Source organism: Sorex fumeus, unplaced genomic scaffold, assembly GCF_029834395.1.
Source record: "Sorex fumeus unplaced genomic scaffold, SorFum_2.1 ptg000063l, whole genome shotgun sequence".
NCBI classification, from domain to species: domain Eukaryota; kingdom Metazoa; phylum Chordata; class Mammalia; order Eulipotyphla; family Soricidae; genus Sorex; species Sorex fumeus.
This window is the reverse complement of record NW_026606120.1, coordinates 47350692-47372068: the sequence shown is the minus strand read 5'-3', so window position 1 is coordinate 47372068 and position 21377 is coordinate 47350692. Positions and strand designations below refer to the sequence as shown.

The window sequence follows — 21377 nt, the reverse complement described above, 5'->3', positions numbered from 1 at the left end:
TGCTTTTAGATGATACCTTGTAAGAATCGTGACATAGAGTTCGTGACATACCCTGATCAGGTAAATACCAGTCATGACGGTATTGAGGAAATTTGGTGAGGAAAGGAACTTGTAAATTATTGTCAGTAATTGAAGAAAGCCAGTGGCAATGATTATATCACTAACCTCTAAAGCCTAACCAAAGATTAACCAAATTTCTGAATTTCTTTGCTTTTTCACTGAAATTGTGTCACTTCGCTAACTGTGGAGTCACAAAAAAATATTCAGAGTAGCACGTAGATACCATTTAATAATTACTTGTTTGTTTCTTGTTTGTGGGTGACACCTGGTGATGCTCAGGAGTTACTCCTGTCTGCGCAGTCAGGAATTACTCCTAGTGTTGTTCTGGGGGCCATATGGGATGCCGGAGATTGAACTCAAGTTGGATGCATGTAAGGCAAGTACCCTACCTGCTGTACTATCTCTCTAACCCCTCATTAATAATTGAAAAAAATTAACCCCGAACTTTATTTTTTGAGGGGGTGCATTTTAGTTCATACTCAGCAGTGTTCAGGGTTTAGTCCTTGCTCTAAAATCCTTTACTCAGGAGTAGCTTATGGGGGTACTCTGGAGACAATGTATGGTGCTGGAGAGCAAAGCGGAGTCAGTCACATGTAAGACAAGTACCTTCCCTGCTTCATTATTTCTCCAGCCCTATAGATTTCTTTTTTAATTGGGGAAATGAGTTATAATTATTTAATGATAAAGTTTACTTGATACACCAATTTTTTTTAAAAAAGGGGTCCAAGAAGGAAAAAAGTAATAATTATAAAAGGTGTCATTATTGTTTTGTTTTGGGGGCACACTGTGCTATGTTTAGGGGTCAAACGTAGGTCAACTGTGTGCAAGACAAGCTGTACTATGCTGTACTACCTCTCTGGTCCCAAGGTTATTATTTAAAAAGCTGAGAAGGGAGTAATTATAATTTCCCTTGTCTCCTCTCCCCTGATGAAGGTCAAAACCAGAAGAATAAATGTCGGAATTTTAAGTATCTAAGAAGATATTTGGGGAAAGACAATGAGGGCCTCTGTTGAGTCCTAGAATTTCAATGTCCTTCTAAGGCAGGCTGTAGGCTGACTTTCCATTTTAGCGTTAATGGTAGACAGGTGTATGAATATGAGTCTGCATTGTGCACACATGTGCATGAGCCAGAGGTTGAACTTAGGGCCTCCTATATGCAAGGCATGAGTTCTACCATAGAACTACATTGCCAGGACCATGACACAGCTTTTAACATGGACTCCTTTGTTCAGAACTGTAAAGCAAAAGGAAATACAATGTTCATTTATATAACTGTACTCTGTTTAAACTAGTTAATGTTCATTGTCTGTACAAATGTACAAGGACACTGGTTTTTTATAAGGGTGAAGAAATGCTTTGCTGATGACCTATAATTCTCAAAGATTGTTACATGTCCTAGAACAAAGCTGATTCATAACTCTTCTAGGTGGGGCAAAGGTTTTACATTTCCGGTATTGCCAACTCCTTACAGTATTCAAGTAAGCAATATGAAAATCTTTTGAGAATCACATTTGCCAAATTAACATAAAAATTAATTTTAATCTTCTGAATCTAAATTTCTCGTTTCCCATATGCCAAGGAGGGAGAAAAAACTTATCTGAAATAATAGGGCCAAAGTTGGGATTCGAGTCCACTTACACAGGTCATTTTTTTCCCCTCTAGTTTATACCCTAACCCACCTTAGGATTTCCTTCCTTCCTTCCTTCCTTCCTTCCTTCCTTCCTTCCTTCCTTTCCCCACCCCCCTCCTCTTCTTCCTCCTTCATTTTTTGCTTTTGGACCACATCCAGAAACACGCAGGGGTTTCTCCTAGTTATGCATTCAGGAATTACTCCTATCAGAGGTAGGGGGAAGATATGAAATGCTGGGGATCGACTTGGGCCCTATTTGCTGTACAGTTCCTCCAGTCCCATACTATTTTCTTTATAGAAAATTTTAGAAATTTTCTCCATAACCTTTAGTCTTCTACTTAATTATATCTACATTTTTGAATTTTACAATCTTTGCATTTTCAGTGAGTTTCTAAAATCTATTTTGAGGACTCTTGAATGAGAACATGATCTTACCTAAAAAAACTTAGGAGAATCTAAGAAGACAAGTGAATCTCTCTCTCTCTCTCTCTCTCTCTCTCTCTCTCTCTCTCTCTCTCTCTCTGAGATTTCTAAGAAAGGGAAGATAAACCTAACAGGAGGATCATGGGAATGTGTCTCCTCCTCTTAGAAACAATCCTCTTAGATTTCATACATTCTATTTGTTTCTTTCTTTTGCTTCTGTGCCACCTGTCTGACAGTAAATCTCTCTTGCATGCACACTGTAAAACGTTTAACTGCAGAATATTGGATAAAATAATCCCCCCCCCCCCAAATAAAGGGGGAAGCACAGCAGGGCCGCCTTTTCCACTAATTTATCTAAGTTGTATGGGAAAATGAAATGGAGATTCTTGTAGAGGAAAAAAAAATAACCAAGAATGGATAAGGGGGGAGAGAGTCAATAATAAATAATAAATAATGACATTTAAAATTGAGGTCTATTAGAAGAGTATAAGCCGACTCATAATTAATGTAGATAGATTTCTGCAAATTTATCTACAAAAAACTGAAAAAAGAGGCTAAGGATATTTACAAACTAACATGCCTGATTCCTGGCCTCTGTTGGTCTCATTTTCATCACCACAAGAAAGCTTACAATGGGGTTTGAAAAGATAGTATAGTGGGTAGGGTTCTTGCCTTGCTCATGGCCAACCTGGATTTTATCTCCATTCAATCTGGTTTGATATCCAATATGGTCCCCAATGCCTGCCAGGGGTGAGCCCTCAGCTCAGAGCCAGGAATAAAACCATGAGTGTCATGGGGTGTAGCCTCAAAACAAAAAAATTCCACAAATTTTGAGATTCTATGAACCATAATGAGCTGAGAAAAAATAAGGACATCTTTTTTTTTATAATACCACATTTATTTCATTTAAGGGAGTATTTTATATTTTGATATCATGTCCATCATATCTTCTTTTTTTTTTAGGTCTCAAACATTTTTTTCTGATGAAACAACAATGAAGGTAAGTGATATTGATATCTTTTATTTTTATGGTGCAGGGCCTCACACTAGAAGCATGTGCTCTACCATGAAGCTCATTCACAGCCCAATAATGGTTATTTTTTGTGCTCCCCTGGCAACTTAAAAAAATCATCACTTTATGTGGTCCATTCCAATTTGGGGGGAAAGTATTGCTATGATTTATGAAATCCAAATACCTATTTATCTCCCGCCTAGGGAAATATACTCTAAATAGAGGGTAAATGGTTACTAACTTTCAGAACCAATCCCAATTAACACAAACTCTTACTTCTCATTCTTGACATTTTTCTCCATAAAAATGTTCCATATGTCTGTCAAAATAGTCACAACAACTACTGTTCAGTGATTAATGAAACTCTTCTCTGTAACCTTTGACAATTTGAAAGAAATGAATTTAATAATAGCAATAAATATAGAAGGAAAATCAAGGAAGGCCCAGTGAAAAACTTGATGCATTCGGTGACATCCCAGCTTTTCACCTGAAATGAACCAAGAAACTAATTAGAAGAAGATCATAGCAATAAGAAAACAATCCAAAACAAGGTGCACACTCTTGGAAAGAATGCTATCGCTCTTTTCTACCAACTACCCACTTGGAATATACTGGAGCCAACTGATTCTGAGACACTCCCCAGAGAAGGCAGTCTTTAGGGTGTGGAATGTGGTTTCCGACGCTTGTTGTGAAAGAGAATTCAGCAGTAGTTTCCCCCCCGGGATAGGCACTCTCAGTCACTCACATTGTGTAGCAATAAAATGCTGTCACACTTAATTGCTTAAAGAGAGTAGTCTTCAGACCAAAGGTATTCCCAGTTCTGGGCAGCTTCCAATCTAGTCTCACCTGTCTCTTCCAAGCAGAGGCAGACTCTTCTCCACCCTCCATTCTCTACTGAACTCCTTCACCTTCTAGCACCCTCCCATCTGAGGAGCAGGTTGCCTGGGTGGGGCTCCCTGCTGCAAGTCAGTGTTCCCCATCTGCTGAGGGAAAAACTGTTGGCCCCAGTCCAGAGTACTTACAGAGCTGTTTCTCTTTGAGGAGTGTTATCCCTTATGCACAGCTAAAAGAAAATGCAATAAACAGCAGTGAGTTTTTCTGCTTTTCTAAGCCTTATGCATAAACATTGGGAATGCAATCAAGTGGCTTGAGAGACAAGCACTGTCCCAGGTCTTATTTGTTTGGCCATGTGCATCATTTGAACTTAGACAATATAGAAATATAAAATCAAGATCCTTCCAGGATGCTTAGACAGTTGTATATTTTTCTCTCCCTCCCTCCCTTCCTCCCTCCCTCCCTTCCTTCCTTCCTTCCTTCCTTCCTTCCTTCCTTCCTTCCTTCCTTCCTTCCTTCCTTTCTTCCTCCCTAATTTCTTTCTTCCTTTTTCTAGCTACACATGGTTCTGCTTATGTTCTCCTGGCTCTGCACTCAGGGACCACTCCTGTTAGGGCTCAGGGGACAGTACAGGGTGCTAGAGATGGAACTTCACTTGGTCACATGCTAGGCAAGTGCCCTAACCACCATACTATCTCTCTAGCTCCTATTTCTATTTTTAATGCTGGAAAATTGGCTTTGGATCAAAATGGAGTGAGTGAATTTCTTCTTGGGAGATACTGCCTTGAATCATTCCCAAGTACCATGTGTTTCAAGGAGAATGTTTCTTCTAAGATGCTGAACTCAGCCTAGCCCACAAGCCCTTCCTCAGAGACCATCTGCCATAATTGTTTGTCTTTGATGTCTTACATGGTGGAGTCAAATGCTTAGTATTAACCTATGCAAGCACATATACTCTATATTCTTCTTTCCAATGCAGACACCATTCAGCCGGTTGCTAGGCTGTACTTAAGAGGAGAAAAGCAAATACTGTCTTTCCACACTGATCTCTGAACACAGAGCAGATGTTCTTCTTTATATTGATTTATTATACCAAAGGCACTATGAAAACATTAAAGGGAAACTTGAAAGGAAGAAAATTTTGCCCACAGCCCTGCCAGTAGTCCAGCTGCTTTCATTTGGGTCATGTCTTTATGCACTTCTATTGTTTTTATAGCTGAGTTCAGAATGTACTTACAATTCGGGGTTTTTGGGGGGATGTGGGTGACGTAATTGGGAGTGCAATTCCCCCAACCAACTGGAAACTGGCAGTGCTCAGGGGTTATTCCTGACTGAACTCAGGAATCATTTCTGGTGGATTCAGGGGACTATATGGGATGCTGGGGATCAAACCCTGGTTTACTGCATGCCCTACCCACTGTTTTGTCATTAGATCCCCTGTATGACATACAATTCATATTCCCTTGAATGACTTCCATTAGAATGCTCATTGTGGAAGATATTTTAAACCCGAATAACCTAAAATACTTATATACCTTCATTATTTTTTTTCTTCTCGCAATGATTCCAAAGCAGATTGTCAGAAAGACCACAACACATCCAGAAATAATAGGTTCTATAGGTACTGTCAAAGCTCTATCTGTTGAAAAGAGAAATGCAAGGAATGAGAACTAATGTTTCTAGGCTTCTAAGTATGTACTTCTAATCTGTTGCAACCATGATGCCATAGTTTATAAGTATCAGCTGCTTTTTATAGGGGGGCTTCTCACAAGCAGTGCTCAGGGAGAAAACCGTGCATTTCTCCCTGAATCAAACCTAAGGCCTCAAGAGTCCAGCTCTTTGAGCTATCTTCCCAATCTAGGTGTCATCCTCTCAATTAAATCTTCTGCACAATTTCCCAAGCTAAGCATTTTTATGTCCCCTTAAAATCAAGGCCAAGAGGTTTGTTGACTTGCCCAAAGTTAAAGAACTAGGAATTTGCAAACACTTTTGAACCCATTGCATTGTAGAAAGATTTTTGTTGTCAAATTATATTCCCCCAAAGCAGTCCAACAATTTGCACTGTTTCTCATCCCTAATTTTTGCCCTGAAGAAAATAGAAGCAAAATGAAGTGAACGTTGTTGCTGCTGTTGTTGTTGTTTATTTCTACCATTTGAACAGCCCAATATATTGGGAGGTATCACAAATGGTAAAAGTGAGGATAAAGGTTTTGATTTGAGGGGGGCCTACCTGGTAAAGCTCAGGGATCACTCTCACTCTTGATACTGCTCAGGTGATCATATGTAGTGCTGGGCATCAAACCGCAATTGACTGTGTGCAGGGCAAGTGCCTTATTAGCCCCTGTACTCTCTCTCTGGCCCAAGGCAAATAAAGGATTTCTGATGATTCGGGGAACCACAGATGGTGGTTCTGTGGGGTTACTCTTCCTGACTCTGTGTTCAGGAATCACTCCTAGTGGGGCTCAGGGGATCTAATCGAGTGGCAGAGATTGAATCCCAGTCGACAGCATGCAAGGCAATCACCTTTCTTGCTGTAATATATTTTTGTTCTGAGGATAAAAATTTTAACAGCAAGAAGAGACTGAAGGGAGAGAGGCTATGGGTTCTCCAATCTGTCAGGACCTTTTACTTATACCGAGGAAGTGTCCTAAACAGGTGACAAGACATTATAGAAGATGGATGCATCATACCTCTAGGAAAGTAGTACTCAGTGCACCAGCTGTCCCAACCCTCACAAAGATTGTCATTTCTCTCCATGGGATGTGTAAGAACAGAATCTACTTCTAACATGGACGAGGAAGAGAATGTCAGCTATTTTGACAGCCTGGATATGGAAACTCAGACATCGGACATCAAAGACACAGTGAAAAAACTATACTGAAGGGTCAAGAGAGATAGTCCAGAAGTTAAGGCACTTGCCACATGTGGCTAACCCTGGTTTGCTCCTCTGCACATCTTGTCCCTGAGTACAGAGCCAAGAGTAAGTCCAGCTGGGTGTGGTTCAACAATCCCTGCACACATACACACACACACACACACACACACACACACACACACATTCTATCGCCAGAACTAAAGAGATAGTTCAACATGCTGGGCACATACTCTGCATGGAGAAAGCCTGGATTCTGTCCTTGGGACTACATGATCCTCTAAGCACTGCCAGGAGTGACCCTGAGCACAAATCTGGGAGTAACTTCTGAGCACTGCTGATTATGGCCCCCAAACCAAAAATGAATAAGTAGATAAATATAAAGTTTTAAAAAATCCACAAAACATTTGAGACCTGAAGAAGAAAATATAGCCACTAAATATAAAAATTAAGTGGCAAAAATTAATCAAAAGAAATTTTTAAGACATCTATGAATGTAACTTTTTGTACTCTAAAACCTTATTGTTTACTAATAATGCAATTTCAAAAGTAAAAACCAAATTAATAATAAGCTATAATAAAATTTAAAATGTATGCAAGTTATATAAGCCCTTTTGTACTCAAAAATGTTTCAGCAAAAAAAATTATACTTTTAATAAGCCATGGGATGAAACTGTCAAAAGTAAAGTTGCTTAAAGGCAACAGGTATTGGAAATGCCCTAGTTAAGCCCCAGGGACCACCATAGTCCCGAGAGGGGCTCCTGTTCTGACTACTTTCACATTGTAGGGATTTTTAGGGAGTAAAGAGCTCCAATTATGAATGGGCCTTCTGGCTACTGATCAAGCTGCTTAAGCCATTATCCCAGAGACTCAGAAACAAATCTCGGAACCCAGTAGCTTTTCGGAGAAATGCTTTGGGACTTCGCTTTAGGTTACCAGCCGCAGGCCACCCCAGGTGGGAAAAGGTGCTATCCCTCTGCCTATTCCCCCTGGCGGCTCTGTGGCTGCCATCTTCTAAAGGCCAATGAACAATCAGGTATGGGCCCGCAGTGACCAGACACACGGGGTCTCATGGGATGGGGGTGGAGCTGGCCCTTTCTTCCCCTGCCCCAACGAGACCCCAAGTCGCACTCTGGCTAATGATCAAGCTGCTAAGCCATGATCCCAGAGACTCAGAAATAGATCTTGGAACCCAGCGACTTTTGGCAGAAATCCCTTCATATTTAATCATTAAAATTTCAGAATTTCAAAATCATATGCTATCCATAATCAGCAATAGAAAACAAATTGTCTAATGTTGCCTTTTCGGCAGATCTGAGTGTCGAGGGGAAAATCCCAAATAATAATGATGGGTCTGGTGTCAAAATATTGAATGTAATCACAGTAGAGTGAGAGTAATGTGGAAATCATCTGCCACACAGGTAGGGGAAAGGTGTGGGGTGGGAGGTATACTGGGGTTTTTGGTGGTGGAAAATGTGCATTGGTGAAGGGACAGGTGTTTCATCGTTGTATAACAGAGACTTAAACCCAAAAGCTTTGTAACTGCTCTCACGGTGATTCAATAAATGACTTTATTTAAAAAAAGAGCCCCAATTGAGATAATAGTTGATATTTTCTCAACGAATACTTCATATTAGCTGATGTGACTGTGTCTGCAAAAACTAGAGAACTTGGCCACTTCCTGTCTTCACACTCAAGTGGGGTGACATTAAAGGAAAAAAATTGCAATAAATACATGCATTATATGGGGCAGGAGTGATAGTACAGCAGGTAAGGTGTTTATCTGGCACATGGCCGACCCAGATTTGATCCCAGGTGTCCATATGGCCCCCGAGCCTTCCAGGAGTGATTTCTGAGTTTAGAGTTAAGAATAAGCCCTGAGTGCCTCCTGATGTGGCCCCAAACAGAACAAAACAAAACAAAAACAACCAACCAAACAAAAAATAGTTATGTATTATAAAGGACAGAGTCAGAAGAATGCATCTGAGGAGTGAGAGGAGAAGAGGAAAGAAAGAAGTGGTGTAGATAAATCCAACTTCAAAGCCCAGATCTTCTATGACTGGGCATTATGAAATAATGTTTAGCTTCTGTGATTGTACAGCATTCTAAGAAATTTACCTTCTAATTGTTTTATTCTCCACCATTTTCCACCTCCACATAATTTTAGGGAGTAAATAGATGACGTCTCCTTTACTCTTGTTTTCTTTTGGCTGTTGTTAGAAATTATCCTCATGAGGGAATGAATTATACCAATTTCTCTAAAGAAATTCTGATCCACTGAGTCTTTTCTTAAGGTCTGACTCTATTATTTCCAGCCTAGGGCATAACCAAGGACCTTCATTTTACTGAGGTCCTGTTAACTTGCAAATCCAGGGAGATATGTCAAGAAAAGGTGACAATGGTGGTGGTGTTGGGGACACAAAGGGACCAGAGTGATAGTCTAGCAGGTAGAGTGTTTGCCTTGCACACGGCTCATCTGGGTTCCATCTCTGTGCATCCCATCCGATTCCTTGAGCCTGCCAGAAGTGATCCCTGAGCACAAAGCCAGGAGTAAACCCTGAACACTGCTGGGCATGGCTCAAAACCAAAGCCCTAAACAAACAAAGCAAACTAACTTACTAAACTAAACAAATGGGAAGCAAAGATGAAACGATTAAGACAGGAGATCAGAATCTCTTCACAGGTTGGAATATCTTTACCATGCAGAATGATTTGAAGCCACATATGACAATTTTCACTCCATAAACAAGCAGAAATAAATAATTTGCTTATCTTTTACTCCAGGTTTCTGTTGAAAGTGATCATTGGCAAATTTAACTGCATTTCACTCCCTGATTCCTAACTGGCCCTGGTATTTCCTTTCCCTGTTTGCCCCCCATATACATTATGGCAAAATCTCAACATGTAAATCAACCTCTTGTGCTTGCGAAAAGAGTTATGGTATTTCCAGCTTTGCATGGCCTCATTTAGAAACTACCCCACTGAGCTGTGAAGCTGAGAGAGAATCTGGTGGCAAGTCTGGCATTTAGCCTGAGCACCAGCCGCAGAATGCTAATGCTACAAAGGCAGCCAATAGCCAGGGAAGTAATAAAACAGGAATAACTGAGCAAAACAAGTTGGTTTGGAAGAGCTCCACCCAAAACAGGATTCTGCCCATCTAAAACCAATTTGCCAACCTTGCTATACAAGCTGTATTTTTTTTAATATGACATAGAGCAATTATGAGTTCTTCCTAACCTGCAGGGATGATATCCTTTCCTAATCTCCATGTGTGGTCTGTAGAGCCAGACAGAAAGGCATCACCTGAGGTCCCTTCAACCATGGTTTTGTGGTCCTGGGATGCTGAGAAGCACAGCTTCAGTATGGAGTCCCTTTCTATTACACAAGTGCTTAGGTTTGTCAGAATTTGTGGATTGGTTTTTCAAGCAAGCATTCCTCAGGCATGCTGTTGCTGCTTTGCAGGATCAATTGTCGCACATGCCAATAATCACAGCAATGGGAAATCAGCCAGCAGTAACTCTTCCTCCCCACCAGTCAATCTGTTGGTATACCAGAATGTCTGCTAGGGAGGAAATAAGAAGCCCTACGGTCACATCAGTCTAACATCTGTGGAAGGGGGTTGTTGGCTCCTAGGGACTGAAAAGAAGGAAGATGAATGGGCACAGAGAAGCAAATGATAAAGGAGTAATGAATGTTCTTACAAGCCATAGGACCTCAGCTTGTTTGGCTGTTCCTAGCATACTGGCCCCAGACCAGGAAGTATGCACATGAACATTTTTTCTCTTTTGCTTTTGCTACAGCAGGTAGCTTACTTTTTTTAAAAAATTTTTGTGTGAGTGAGAAATAGGAGGAGGAAAATGTTTGATACTTCATTTGTTCCTATCATGCAGAAATGATCTAAGCATCATGAAGTAAAGAGAAAGATCCCATTCCTTCCTTGTTCCCCACTTCCTATTCTGATTAATGGTAGGTTTCAGCTTTAGAATTAAGAACAAGTTTGGAAATCTGTTTTTCCTAACTATCAGAGTTCCCCCCCCCCCCGTATGTTTCTGAGTTTTTTCTGTCAGTGGGCTATAAATGCAACAGGTTTTTACAAATCTTATTGTACAGGAGTATTTGTGGAAATATTCCTTCCTAAAAAAGTCAATCAGAATTGTCTTCTATGTCACTTGCTTCTAAAAAAGAACACTTTCTTTAAAAAGATATGATATATCTTACATATACCTATATCCTACATGATATAGACCGGATTCCGTAAAAAGAAAAAGTTTGAATTCTCAGTGGAAATCTTCAGTAAGGATAATTCACCTCAAGAAAATATTAGCTACTGATCAAAATTGTCATTATCATTTGTGGTCAATAAAAATGCATATATTTCTTGCTTTTTGGGTCACACCCAGCATTGCACAGAGGTTACTCCTGGATCATGCAATCAGGAATTGCTCTTGGTGGTGCTCGGGGGACAATCTGGGATGCTGGGAATCGAACCTGGGTTGGCCACTTGCAAGGCAAATGCCCTGCCCTCTGTGGTACCGGCCCCAATAAAAATATTTAAAAGCTTCTGGATTTTGCACTGTGTTTGATATTACAAAAAATGAGTTACCTTCAGCGGTAGGACGTTTGCCTTGCACACAGCCAACACGGCCGACCCGAGTTCGATTCCTCCGCCCCTCTCGGAGAGCCTGGCAAGCTACCGAGAGTATTCGATATGCCAGACACAGTAACAACAAAGTCTCCAAAGGAGACGTTACTGGGCCCGCTTGAGCACATCGATGATCAACGGGAGGGCCTTTACCTTCACCTTTACCTTACCTTCAACAATGAGGTAAAAGTCCTTGGTATTTGTTATATTCAGAGGTGACTGTGCAACACAGGTGTAGGTTCCATTGTCAGATTTCTTAACTTTGCTGATTGTCAGCTGAAGAGAATCACTTGTCTGTTGGACGTGGTGATGGTTTTTCTCTAAGTTCAGGATGCTGCCATTTCGGTACCATGTCATCTGAGCTTGGGGATTGGACTTCACCATGCAAGCCAGGTGCACTTCGCTGCCTTCCTCAATTGTGTGCAAGTCACTTCCACTTAGGATAGGAGAAACTGCAAGACTCAAGCATTTAGATTTAATTAGCAAATAAACCATAGTTCACCTCCAGCATTAAAGATTCAACATCAATAGTCATTCAGTAGTTAACAAAAATTAATTTTGTATTTGACACACTGTTGTATGCCAAGCACTAGACTAGAAATTGGGGATCAATAGTCATCAGCTTCATACTTCAAACATTGTAGAGCTTTTGTTTTGTTTTTTAGGCCACACTGGTCTGTGCTCAGGGCTACTCCTGATTCTGTGCTAAGGGATCACTCCCAGGAATATTCAGGAGAACTTATGTTATGCCAGAGCCAAATAAATTACATGGAAGATCATCACCTTCTATTTCTCTGGCTCCCCGTATGGAATTTTTAATGTAGTAAATAAGACAAACCCTAAAACATGTATGTGTGTGCGTGTGTGCGTGCGCGTGTGTGTGTGTGTAATGAATCTGTATCAAGTAGATTATTTGCACCTGAGTATAAGCCTTCCGTCTGCTCTCTGAGAGTTAATAATAAACCATCCATGCTTGTGTTGGATTAAACGGTATAATATTAAGAAAGCAGGCAGCCCTAATCTCATCTACACCATTTACCCAATTTCAAGAAAGGTATTTGACACTTAAGATCTTTGTTTCTTTATCTAAAAATGAGCTAATACCTCCTCAAAGTTTTTTTTTGGAAGATGACAAGAGATAATGACTGGCAGACTTGACCGAAAAGTTAGCTACTATTATTGTCATCATGGAGCTGGCAGTTTCAAGGGCTCCTCCTAATTTTGCATTTTATCTGACCACATTTTCCATGGCCACAGATTGACCAGTGCGTATTTGTATTTTCTCAGTGCTCCTCTACAAACCATGTCCTTCTCCCAGAAGGCATTCTCTGGTATTGATGGAAGGTAAGCATGACTGCTCTCTACTCTCTCATTTCCTCTATCTAATCATTTCTTTACTCTATCCCCAATGAGGGTAGATTATCTTCATCAAATAATCCTCACCCCCATGCAGGCCTTCCCATCTCTAGTGGGAGGAATGGTTGTGAGGATCTGCTCTTCAACTCAGTGATCCTTCCATTCTGTAGCCAAGGTGTAGACTTTCATTACTAATCAAGTAATAAAATGATTTAAAAATGGGCAGTTAGGAACGAGAAAGAAAAAAGGATGGAAGGGGAAAGAAGCATCTCTAATCTGCACACTGAATAATTAGATCCTGAGTGGGCTGTGCTATTAATAACTCCCTTCGAAGAATGACATTTTGTTGCTTTTCGGAATGAGCTTGGATTTTTGTCTCCACATCCAATTAGGACTTTATATGCTATTCAAATATGTGGGAAGTTGCTAAATTGAGAACATAATTGCCAATATATGGTCCCACTGGTAGATATGTCCTACTAGTTATTAATTTTGTTGTTGATGTTGTTGTTTGTTTTGAGATCATGACCAGACTTATTCTGGCTCTGTACTCAGGGATCACTCCTAGCAGGGCTTAGGAGACCATATGGATGCCTGGGATTGAACACAATTCAGCAATGTACAAGGTACGTGCCCCACTCACTGTAGTATTTCTCTAGCTCCTAGATGTTAATTTTTATTTAACTCTTAGAAAAAAATTGGGGAGTACTCTCAATTAGTTCTCAGGGGGTCCAGGGGCCCCATTAATGGTTCTTGGTCAACGTGGAAGATGGTTCAGTATAAGGGCCTGAGTGTGCAGTGCTGCTGAGGCCTTGTATTGCCAGAGATCAACAAGGCCACCCCAGAGGGTGGGTAGACCATGTGGTGCTGATGATAGAACCAGGTCAGGCACATGCTAGGCAGCTGACTGTTATACTATCATGGGATTCCTTAAAATTTTATGTTTTTAAGCAAATAAACTACACAAAAGTATTGCTTTATTTTTTTAAAGGGAAGGGTGAAGAAAATGTACATCTGGTATTGCTCAGAGTTTACTCCTGGTTCCGATCAGGTATCACTCCTGGTGAGACTTAATGACCATATGTGCTGCTAGTGATTGAACCAAGGTCTGCTGCATGCAAGGTAAGTGCCTGAACCCCTGTACTTTCTCTGCAGATCTAACTATTGCCTTTTAAAAAGACTTAGTACATTTCAAATAAAGCTGATGTCCTCTTTGACTCCTACTGGTTATTTCCTGACTCCCAGAGATAGCTACTACTACAAATTTGATATAAATCCTTGGAAATATTTGGGTAGGAGGGGGTTTGCTCCTAGAGGCCCAGGGACCATTCCCACTTTTGTTTGCCCAGATATACAGGCCACACAGTTCAGTGCTTGAACTGACCCTGTTTGGATTTACTGGGGCTGGGGGCCACAAGAGTGACCTCAATAGTGCTTCAGAGGTACCAGGACTATACTTAGCAGAGTTCAGGGAGCTATACTGTATGAGTTTAGAACATGGGATCTCAGGCATACCAAGACATTTTTAGTCCTTTGAGACAATCCTAGCTCTTTGTGGACATCTTTAAAATCATTTTCCACACATACAATTTACCCACAGAAAATACATTGTATTGTTTTAGGAAGATATGAAGGGCTTGCATAGGATTTGTCATTTCTTCAACGACATGTGTGATTTTGAGATATATCCACACAGAACCATGGAGGTCTGGCTCATTGCTTTTTATCTAGTTCTCAAAATCAAATCTGACCTTAACTTTTCAACTATTTTACTTTGATTGTTCTCAATTTTTTTTATATTTTCCTTTAAAAAATGCTAAACAATGGTACAACAAGAATAAATGTTTCCTTATGCACATTTGCATGTGTTTCTCCAAAGTAAGCTAGAAGTAGAAATGCTGGGTCACAGGGGAGAGAAACTTTAAAGTTGGATAGATTTTGCAAAAGAGAGGGTCTTAATTTATACTTGGGTCTTTTTTATGCTTTCAGCATTACCAATATATGAAAGAGCCTATTTATTCATATTCATCCCCCTTAACCCCCCAAAAAAGTTTATTATCAAGTTTTAATTTAGTTCTTGATCTGTTATTTTTGAATTATTATTGTCTTGGGGCCGCACCTGGTGGCATTTGGGAGAACTCCTGGAGCTGTGCTCAGAGTTTGCTCCTGGCCAGACTGGAGGATCATATTGTACTGGGCATGAAATCCAGGCCTACTTCATGCAAAGCATTTGCTCAGTTCATTGAACTCTCTGGCCCTGGAGCTGCTATTTTAGCAATAATATTTCTTTAGGATGATCCATGGTATTTTTAGTCCTTTCATTAGCTCATTTTAACACATCCATTAATAAGCTTGTCAGTTGTTATCACTTTGAATCACTGAGCTACTGGGCTCTGTGTGTGTGTGTGTGTGTGTGTGTGTGTGTGTGTGTGTAGCAACAATAATGTTTAGGAAGTTGTTACAAAGGTAATTTTTAAGGGGTTCAGGCTGGAAAACAGAAATTTATTTCCTTAACTCACTAAAGTTTTTGTTATTGACAGTTTTTCCAATTCTCTCTTAAAGTAGTACAATGAGAGAAGCACTTAAATAGGAGTCCTGGGGAATTTGTATTCTGTTCTCAGTTCTGGTTGTGATGATCTGGGCCCTCAGTTCTCTCATCTATAATTTTATTATAAGTACAACACCTCCAAAGTCCTCCGATAGTAGAAGTAGTCAAGAGAAAACTTGCTAGAAATCACATTTTATCAACATACAGAAAACATAACAGGAAGTTCCTTTGGCAGGGAACAGGCGAATGAATCACCGTGAGCACTAAAGTTGTAGGATGCCAGTATTTTCTGGAGGGCGGATTCCTTGGTATCTTCTCCACCCTCTTATCTTAATATCAGTGGCATCATTTTTTTCACAGGAAAGTTTGCTGAGCTCATTGAATTCAAATAGCTTTAACTTTTTATTACTACGTTCCAAGTCCAGAGATGATTCAAATAAACAACACCCCATCATCATCCTACCTTATATCACCTCACATCACACTGTCCACACCTCCCTCTTGTAGATTCAGTTTTCCACACAGATTTCTTACTTGGTATTACTTGAAGGACCTCCATCCTTGCATAAGGGATAATACTAATGGCTTATTAGTACCTGGAACCCTATCACTGAAGAGCCTCCGGGGCTTTTAGAAATATTTTAAGAAATTTTTAAGAAATATTTTAACTCCCGAAAAGGGGGTTAAAGTAATAAATACAGTGGATAGGGCACTTGGGTTTGCATGCAGCCAACATGGATTCAATCCCTGGCATCCCATATGGTCCCCTGAGCACTCTAGGAGTTATTCCAGAATCAGAGGTACCCTTGTGCACTGCCAGATGTGGTCCTAAAACAACAACAAATTTCTAAGTAGAACATAAAACCTAGCGACCATAAAGAAAAAAAAACAGTGACTTTAAATTAACATTTGCAAAAATACATAAATAAATAATTAACATTTAAATATGATTCAAAAAATTAATCGAAGAAATACTTCCTACCACAAATGACAAAAAGACTAATTTCTTAATTTACAAAGCCCTTATCCAAATCATTAAGAAAACGACAGATATCCCAAAAGAAAAACAGAAAAGGATACAGACATTTCACAGAAAAATCATGAATAGTTAATACATTTATGAAAAGGTGAACACTCTTTACTTCCAACTAAGAAAATAAGAGTAACACTTGAAATCAGACTGGCATAATATAGAGTTTAAGGCTACGGAGTGCTCAGGAAGATAAGGCGAAATGGACAATTTCCTATTTTGTAAGGAAGCATGAGTAGGATAATTGGATGATACCAAACAGATGTTAAGATACACATACTCCACAGGCCCCCATTTCAACTATCAACTACTGTAGTATAGCAGATAACATAGGCAGATCAGCAGTAAGTTGCTTCCCCTCACTCACAAATGACATTCAGCATCACAGAGATGGACATCGACTGGTTACTTTGAAGCTTGCAGGTAAAGGTGACACCGTTGTCATCTTCAGTGATGAAAGAGACACAGACCGAGCTGGAGTTGATCTTGTTCTCATATTTCAAATCCACTTCCCCTTCTTCTCTGTACCAGAGAAGTTCTTCATCTCCGGTGTGGTTTTGAACGGCACATTTTAAAAATTCGTTGGAGCCAATCCTAGTGTCCAGAAAATAGTTCTCAGTTTTATTGTTCACAGTTAATACAGAACCTGGGAGTAAGATAGAAACAATAAACATGGAGAGAAGAAACTTAAATTCTCATCAATAGGAGACTAAATCACATCACTGCAACAAAATACTCTGCAACAATTAGAGTCATATTGTGTTATATGATCTTTGCTAACAAGAGAAAAGATATGCAAGTATAATAATTGTTATTATTAGTTTTGGCACATCCAGCAGCACTCAGAGTCTACTTCTGGCCTATGCCTTAACCCCAGTACTATTTCTGGCTCCAGTCAGGGAATCTTTAAAAACATACTGACATGCAGATATTACGATTAATTGACATGAATTCAACATGGGCATAGGTTTTTAAAAGTCTCCCAGGAAATTATAATGTTCAGTGTACTTTATGAACCCCCGTGTTAACCCCCGTTACTGTTTCTAACAGTATATGTATCACCTCATTTACACACATATATGTGCATGTGTTAGTGCATATATATTGTGCCAGGGGTTGAATACAGAGACTCATGCACTACCCTACCATGAGTCATATCCTAGTCCCTCCATAAACACATCTATGAGAAAAAGTCTTGGGGAATATATAATTACATGTATACATATATGTAGAAAATGTGGGGAATAATTGCTAGACCCAATCTAACTACTTTAAAGAGTTGTAAATAGCAAAGTAATGGCATTGTAGTGGGAAAATACAAAGGAAAAAGGATTAGCAAAATAAATATATATTTAAGACTTAACATTTGGAGGTAAAGGTAAAGGTAAAGGTAAAGGCCCTCCCGTTGATCGTCGATTTGCTCGAGCGGGCCCAGTAACGTCTCCATTGGAGACTTTGTTGTTACTGTGTCTGGCATATCGAATACTCTCGGTAGCTTGCCGGGCTCTCCGAGAGGGGCGGAGGAATCGAACTCGGGTCGGCCATGTTGGCCGCTTGTAAGGCGAACGCCCTACCGCTGTGCTATCGCTCCAGCCCATTTGGAGAGTGGAAAAATATTACTAATAATAACTATTTATATAAGTTAAATATTCATATAGACAAAAGTTGAAATAAACTTTTCTGATTCCTTGATAAATAGGAACATTTTTCCCCTTTGTTTACATCTAGTGATACTCAGGGTTTTGCACTCAGGAATTCCTGGTTTTGCACTCAGGAATTACTCCTGGCAGTGCTCAGGGGACCATATGGGATGCTGGGCTTGAATCTAGGTGGGCCCCTTACAAGATAAGAGCCCTCTCACTGTACTATCTCTCTGACCCCCTGTGTTTCTGTTTTCTTTCTTTGTTCGTTGTTTTGGCCACAATTCCTTGTTCTTATGAGCTTCTCCTGGTTTGTTGCCCATGGATCACTCCCAGATGAATTTAAGGGACCATGCGGTGTCAGGGATCTATCACAGAGCTTCATCCCTGGCTCTGTCCTGTATTTCTGATGTTTCAATATTATTTTGGCTATGGAGGGAAATATAAAGATGCTTAAGCAGTTGTGTTTTTTGGGGTAGAAAATTATGGGATGGACATGATAGATAAACTCATGTTCATGTCTGAGTTTTAGAAATAAGCTTGTCTAGTAATGTGTCTTATTTCAGCGTTTATTTTTCCAGCTCGGAACAAGTAGCCAAACTAAAAATTAATAGTATTGTTGTCTGCTACTTTTTTTTTTTGATCTGAAAGAATATATTCCAAAGTAATAATAATCTCCTTGGGGAGATTTTTCTTCTTGTTATATATATATTTCCTAAATTATTTTATAGTGATTATATATTACTTTTAAAAATGTATGATTTTTAAGACACCATGAATTACAAAGTATTCATAAATGAGTTTTAGGCATACTATGTTCCAACACCAGTCCCACTGCCAGTGTCAACTTCTTTCACCCACCAGTGTCCCCTTCCCATTCTTCCACCCTAGACTGCCTTCTTGACAGACACAGATTTAAGTTAATTGTAGTGGTTTGGATGTCCTGGTTTCAGTGCTATTGACTCTGTGGTTTGGATATAGAGCTATACCATTCCTTCACACCACTCACTGATATACCTGAGACCCTTGACCCCTGACTCCTGTTTCTTGCCATTACTTCTTAATACTTCCCTTGATGATTGGATTATTCCCTATTAATTTTTAAATCAGAGAGAAAAGTATTTCCAGGTTGCTGTGGGAAGCAAATGCAAGAAAAATTTTTGTGTAGAATTTCAAATAAGCAGCATAAGATTAAGTCTTAGTGTGTTGGAGAAAGGAGCTACAACACTTGCCTTGCATGCAACGAGCCTTGATTCAATCCCCAGCATCACCCATGGTCCCCCAGTATTACCATCAGTGACACCTGAGCACAGAGCCAGGAGTAATCTCTGAGCACCACTGGGTGTGACCCAAATATCTCCTCCCCACAAAAAGATGATTTTTAGTAATATTAGTAATAAAGTGCATAAGGATGTGGGAAAATTATGACTGTGACTCTGGAGAGAACAGAAGAATTCTCCTGTCAGGCAATATCAGAACTATAAAAATATGTTTTTCAGAGGTAAGGCATTTGCCTTGCAAGCAGCCAGCCCAGCCGAGCTGGGTTCGATTCCTCCGCCCCTCTCAGAGAGCCCAGCAAGCTACCGAGAGTATCTCACCCGGACGGCAAAGTGCAGCAAAGCTCCCCGTGACGTATTCAATATGCCAAACACAGTAACAACAAATCTCAAAATGGAGATGTTACTGGGCCCGCTTGAGCAAAATCGATGAACAACAGGAGGACAGTGTGACAGTCAGAGGCTACAGAGCGAGCACAAGGGTCGAGGTGCATGCTTTGAATGGCCTGCATGCAGCTGAATCCAGTACAATCCCTAACACCAGAGCATATCATTGGTCACAGTCCTGAAATGGCCACTGGAGACCTCAAAAGTATGGCCCTGGAGACATGAAAGCACATCCAGTGATCCATTAAATTCCTGACACCCTGGAGCCTGAGCAGCTCCAGGATGTCAGTCCCACCTCCTGGGGTCCTTTTGTGGAACTTCTGGCCTGGTGGACTGAGAATTGCTGGGAGGGGAGCCTGGTCTCTGAGCACTGCTTTGGAGGGCCTTCTTTCCATATACATATTTATTTTTTAAATAAATAAAATATATTATATATTCAATATATTATGTATGCACTCTATGATATATATATAAATATATATCCCCCCCAGTGTTGGGGAGATAGCTTAGGGTTTAGGACACATGACTGACTCCAGATTTGATCCCCAGCACCATGCGACCTCTCAAGTATGACCATCAGTGAGTGTAGTTCTGGAGATCCCCAAGCACTGCTGGGGTGCTGGAGTGATCCCTGACATTGCACAGCACTAGTACTGAACCATCTGGCCTTGTTGGTTGGGTATTTCTAGAGTGACCCCTGGACTCCTGAGCATTGCTTGGTATGTATGCACCCCTCTCCTCTTCCATTTTTTTCCCTTTAATCTTTTAATATGTCATCCATTCTCTTTGCCATCCTCACTCTCAAGTCATTCCAATTTGGATTTTTTAGAGTGTTCCCAATGCACTCTGACCATTTTGTAATTGCACATTTTCTTTACTTAGAAAGAGGTCAGAAAGAATATGAACTTACTAGTGATCACATGTGGCAGGAAAAAAATCACTAGAAGACACCAGTGCACTCCCACGAAGCTGCTGCTCTTCCAGGCCATCTTGAACGAATTTGCGTCTGGTCTGCCAGGGAGAAAGGAGAGCAGTTGGTCCTGCACTTTGCTCAAGGCTGAGTCTATGAACTTTCCTTATGTCTATTTTCCATTTAAAATAAAGTCCCAGTTGAGTCATGCCAGCTCTAACGGTATGACTTCTAGTTTTAAATTAATCCTTCTCTGACTACTAAGATCAAAGTACTTTCAGTATTAAGGGACTTTCTTTGAAACAAAAAGGGAGTCGCTGTAAATAGGATGTAAGGTAAGTACCTGTAATAGCCTGGAAGAAGATAAAACCATCTTCCCTAGAGGAACTGGTAGAATGTCCTTTAGCAGAAAAAAATGAACTTAATTCATTTTCAAACAGTCCCTGCTGAACAAACTAATTCTCTTTCGAAGTTTTCCTGGGTCGTTTTTGTTTAGTTGCTCTCACAGATTTTTTTGAGACAGTTTCAAGTGCCATAATTTGCATGTTTTGTACCAGGGAAGAGGAGTTCTTAAACCTTTTTCACTTGCAACCCCTGTTTGCCTGAGAAATGCAACATGGGCATGCACTTCCAGAAACACCTCAGATTCATTATGCATTTGAGTTTGAACTAATTTTGGTTGTCATATCGCCAGTGTTGCCAGTGTTTTTGCTATTTCCAGGTCTTTCACGATCCCTATATACATGACCCCATTTC

General features: G+C 40.2%; 1 protein-coding gene across 1 annotated transcript; it reads right to left on the bottom strand.

Annotated features, from left to right (window-relative positions):
• Positions 1-4143: 4143 nt before the first annotated feature.
• On the bottom strand, positions 4144-20700 carry TMIGD1 (transmembrane and immunoglobulin domain containing 1). Its single transcript, XM_056128130.1, has 5 exons — positions 20622-20700; positions 16775-17053; positions 11644-11925; positions 5495-5598; positions 4144-4188 (listed from the first exon to the last, which is right to left on the bottom strand). Exons 1-5 carry the CDS (start codon positions 20698-20700, stop codon positions 4144-4146), a joined length of 789 nt encoding a protein of 262 aa, XP_055984105.1.
• Between the last annotated feature and the right edge of the window lie 677 nt (positions 20701-21377).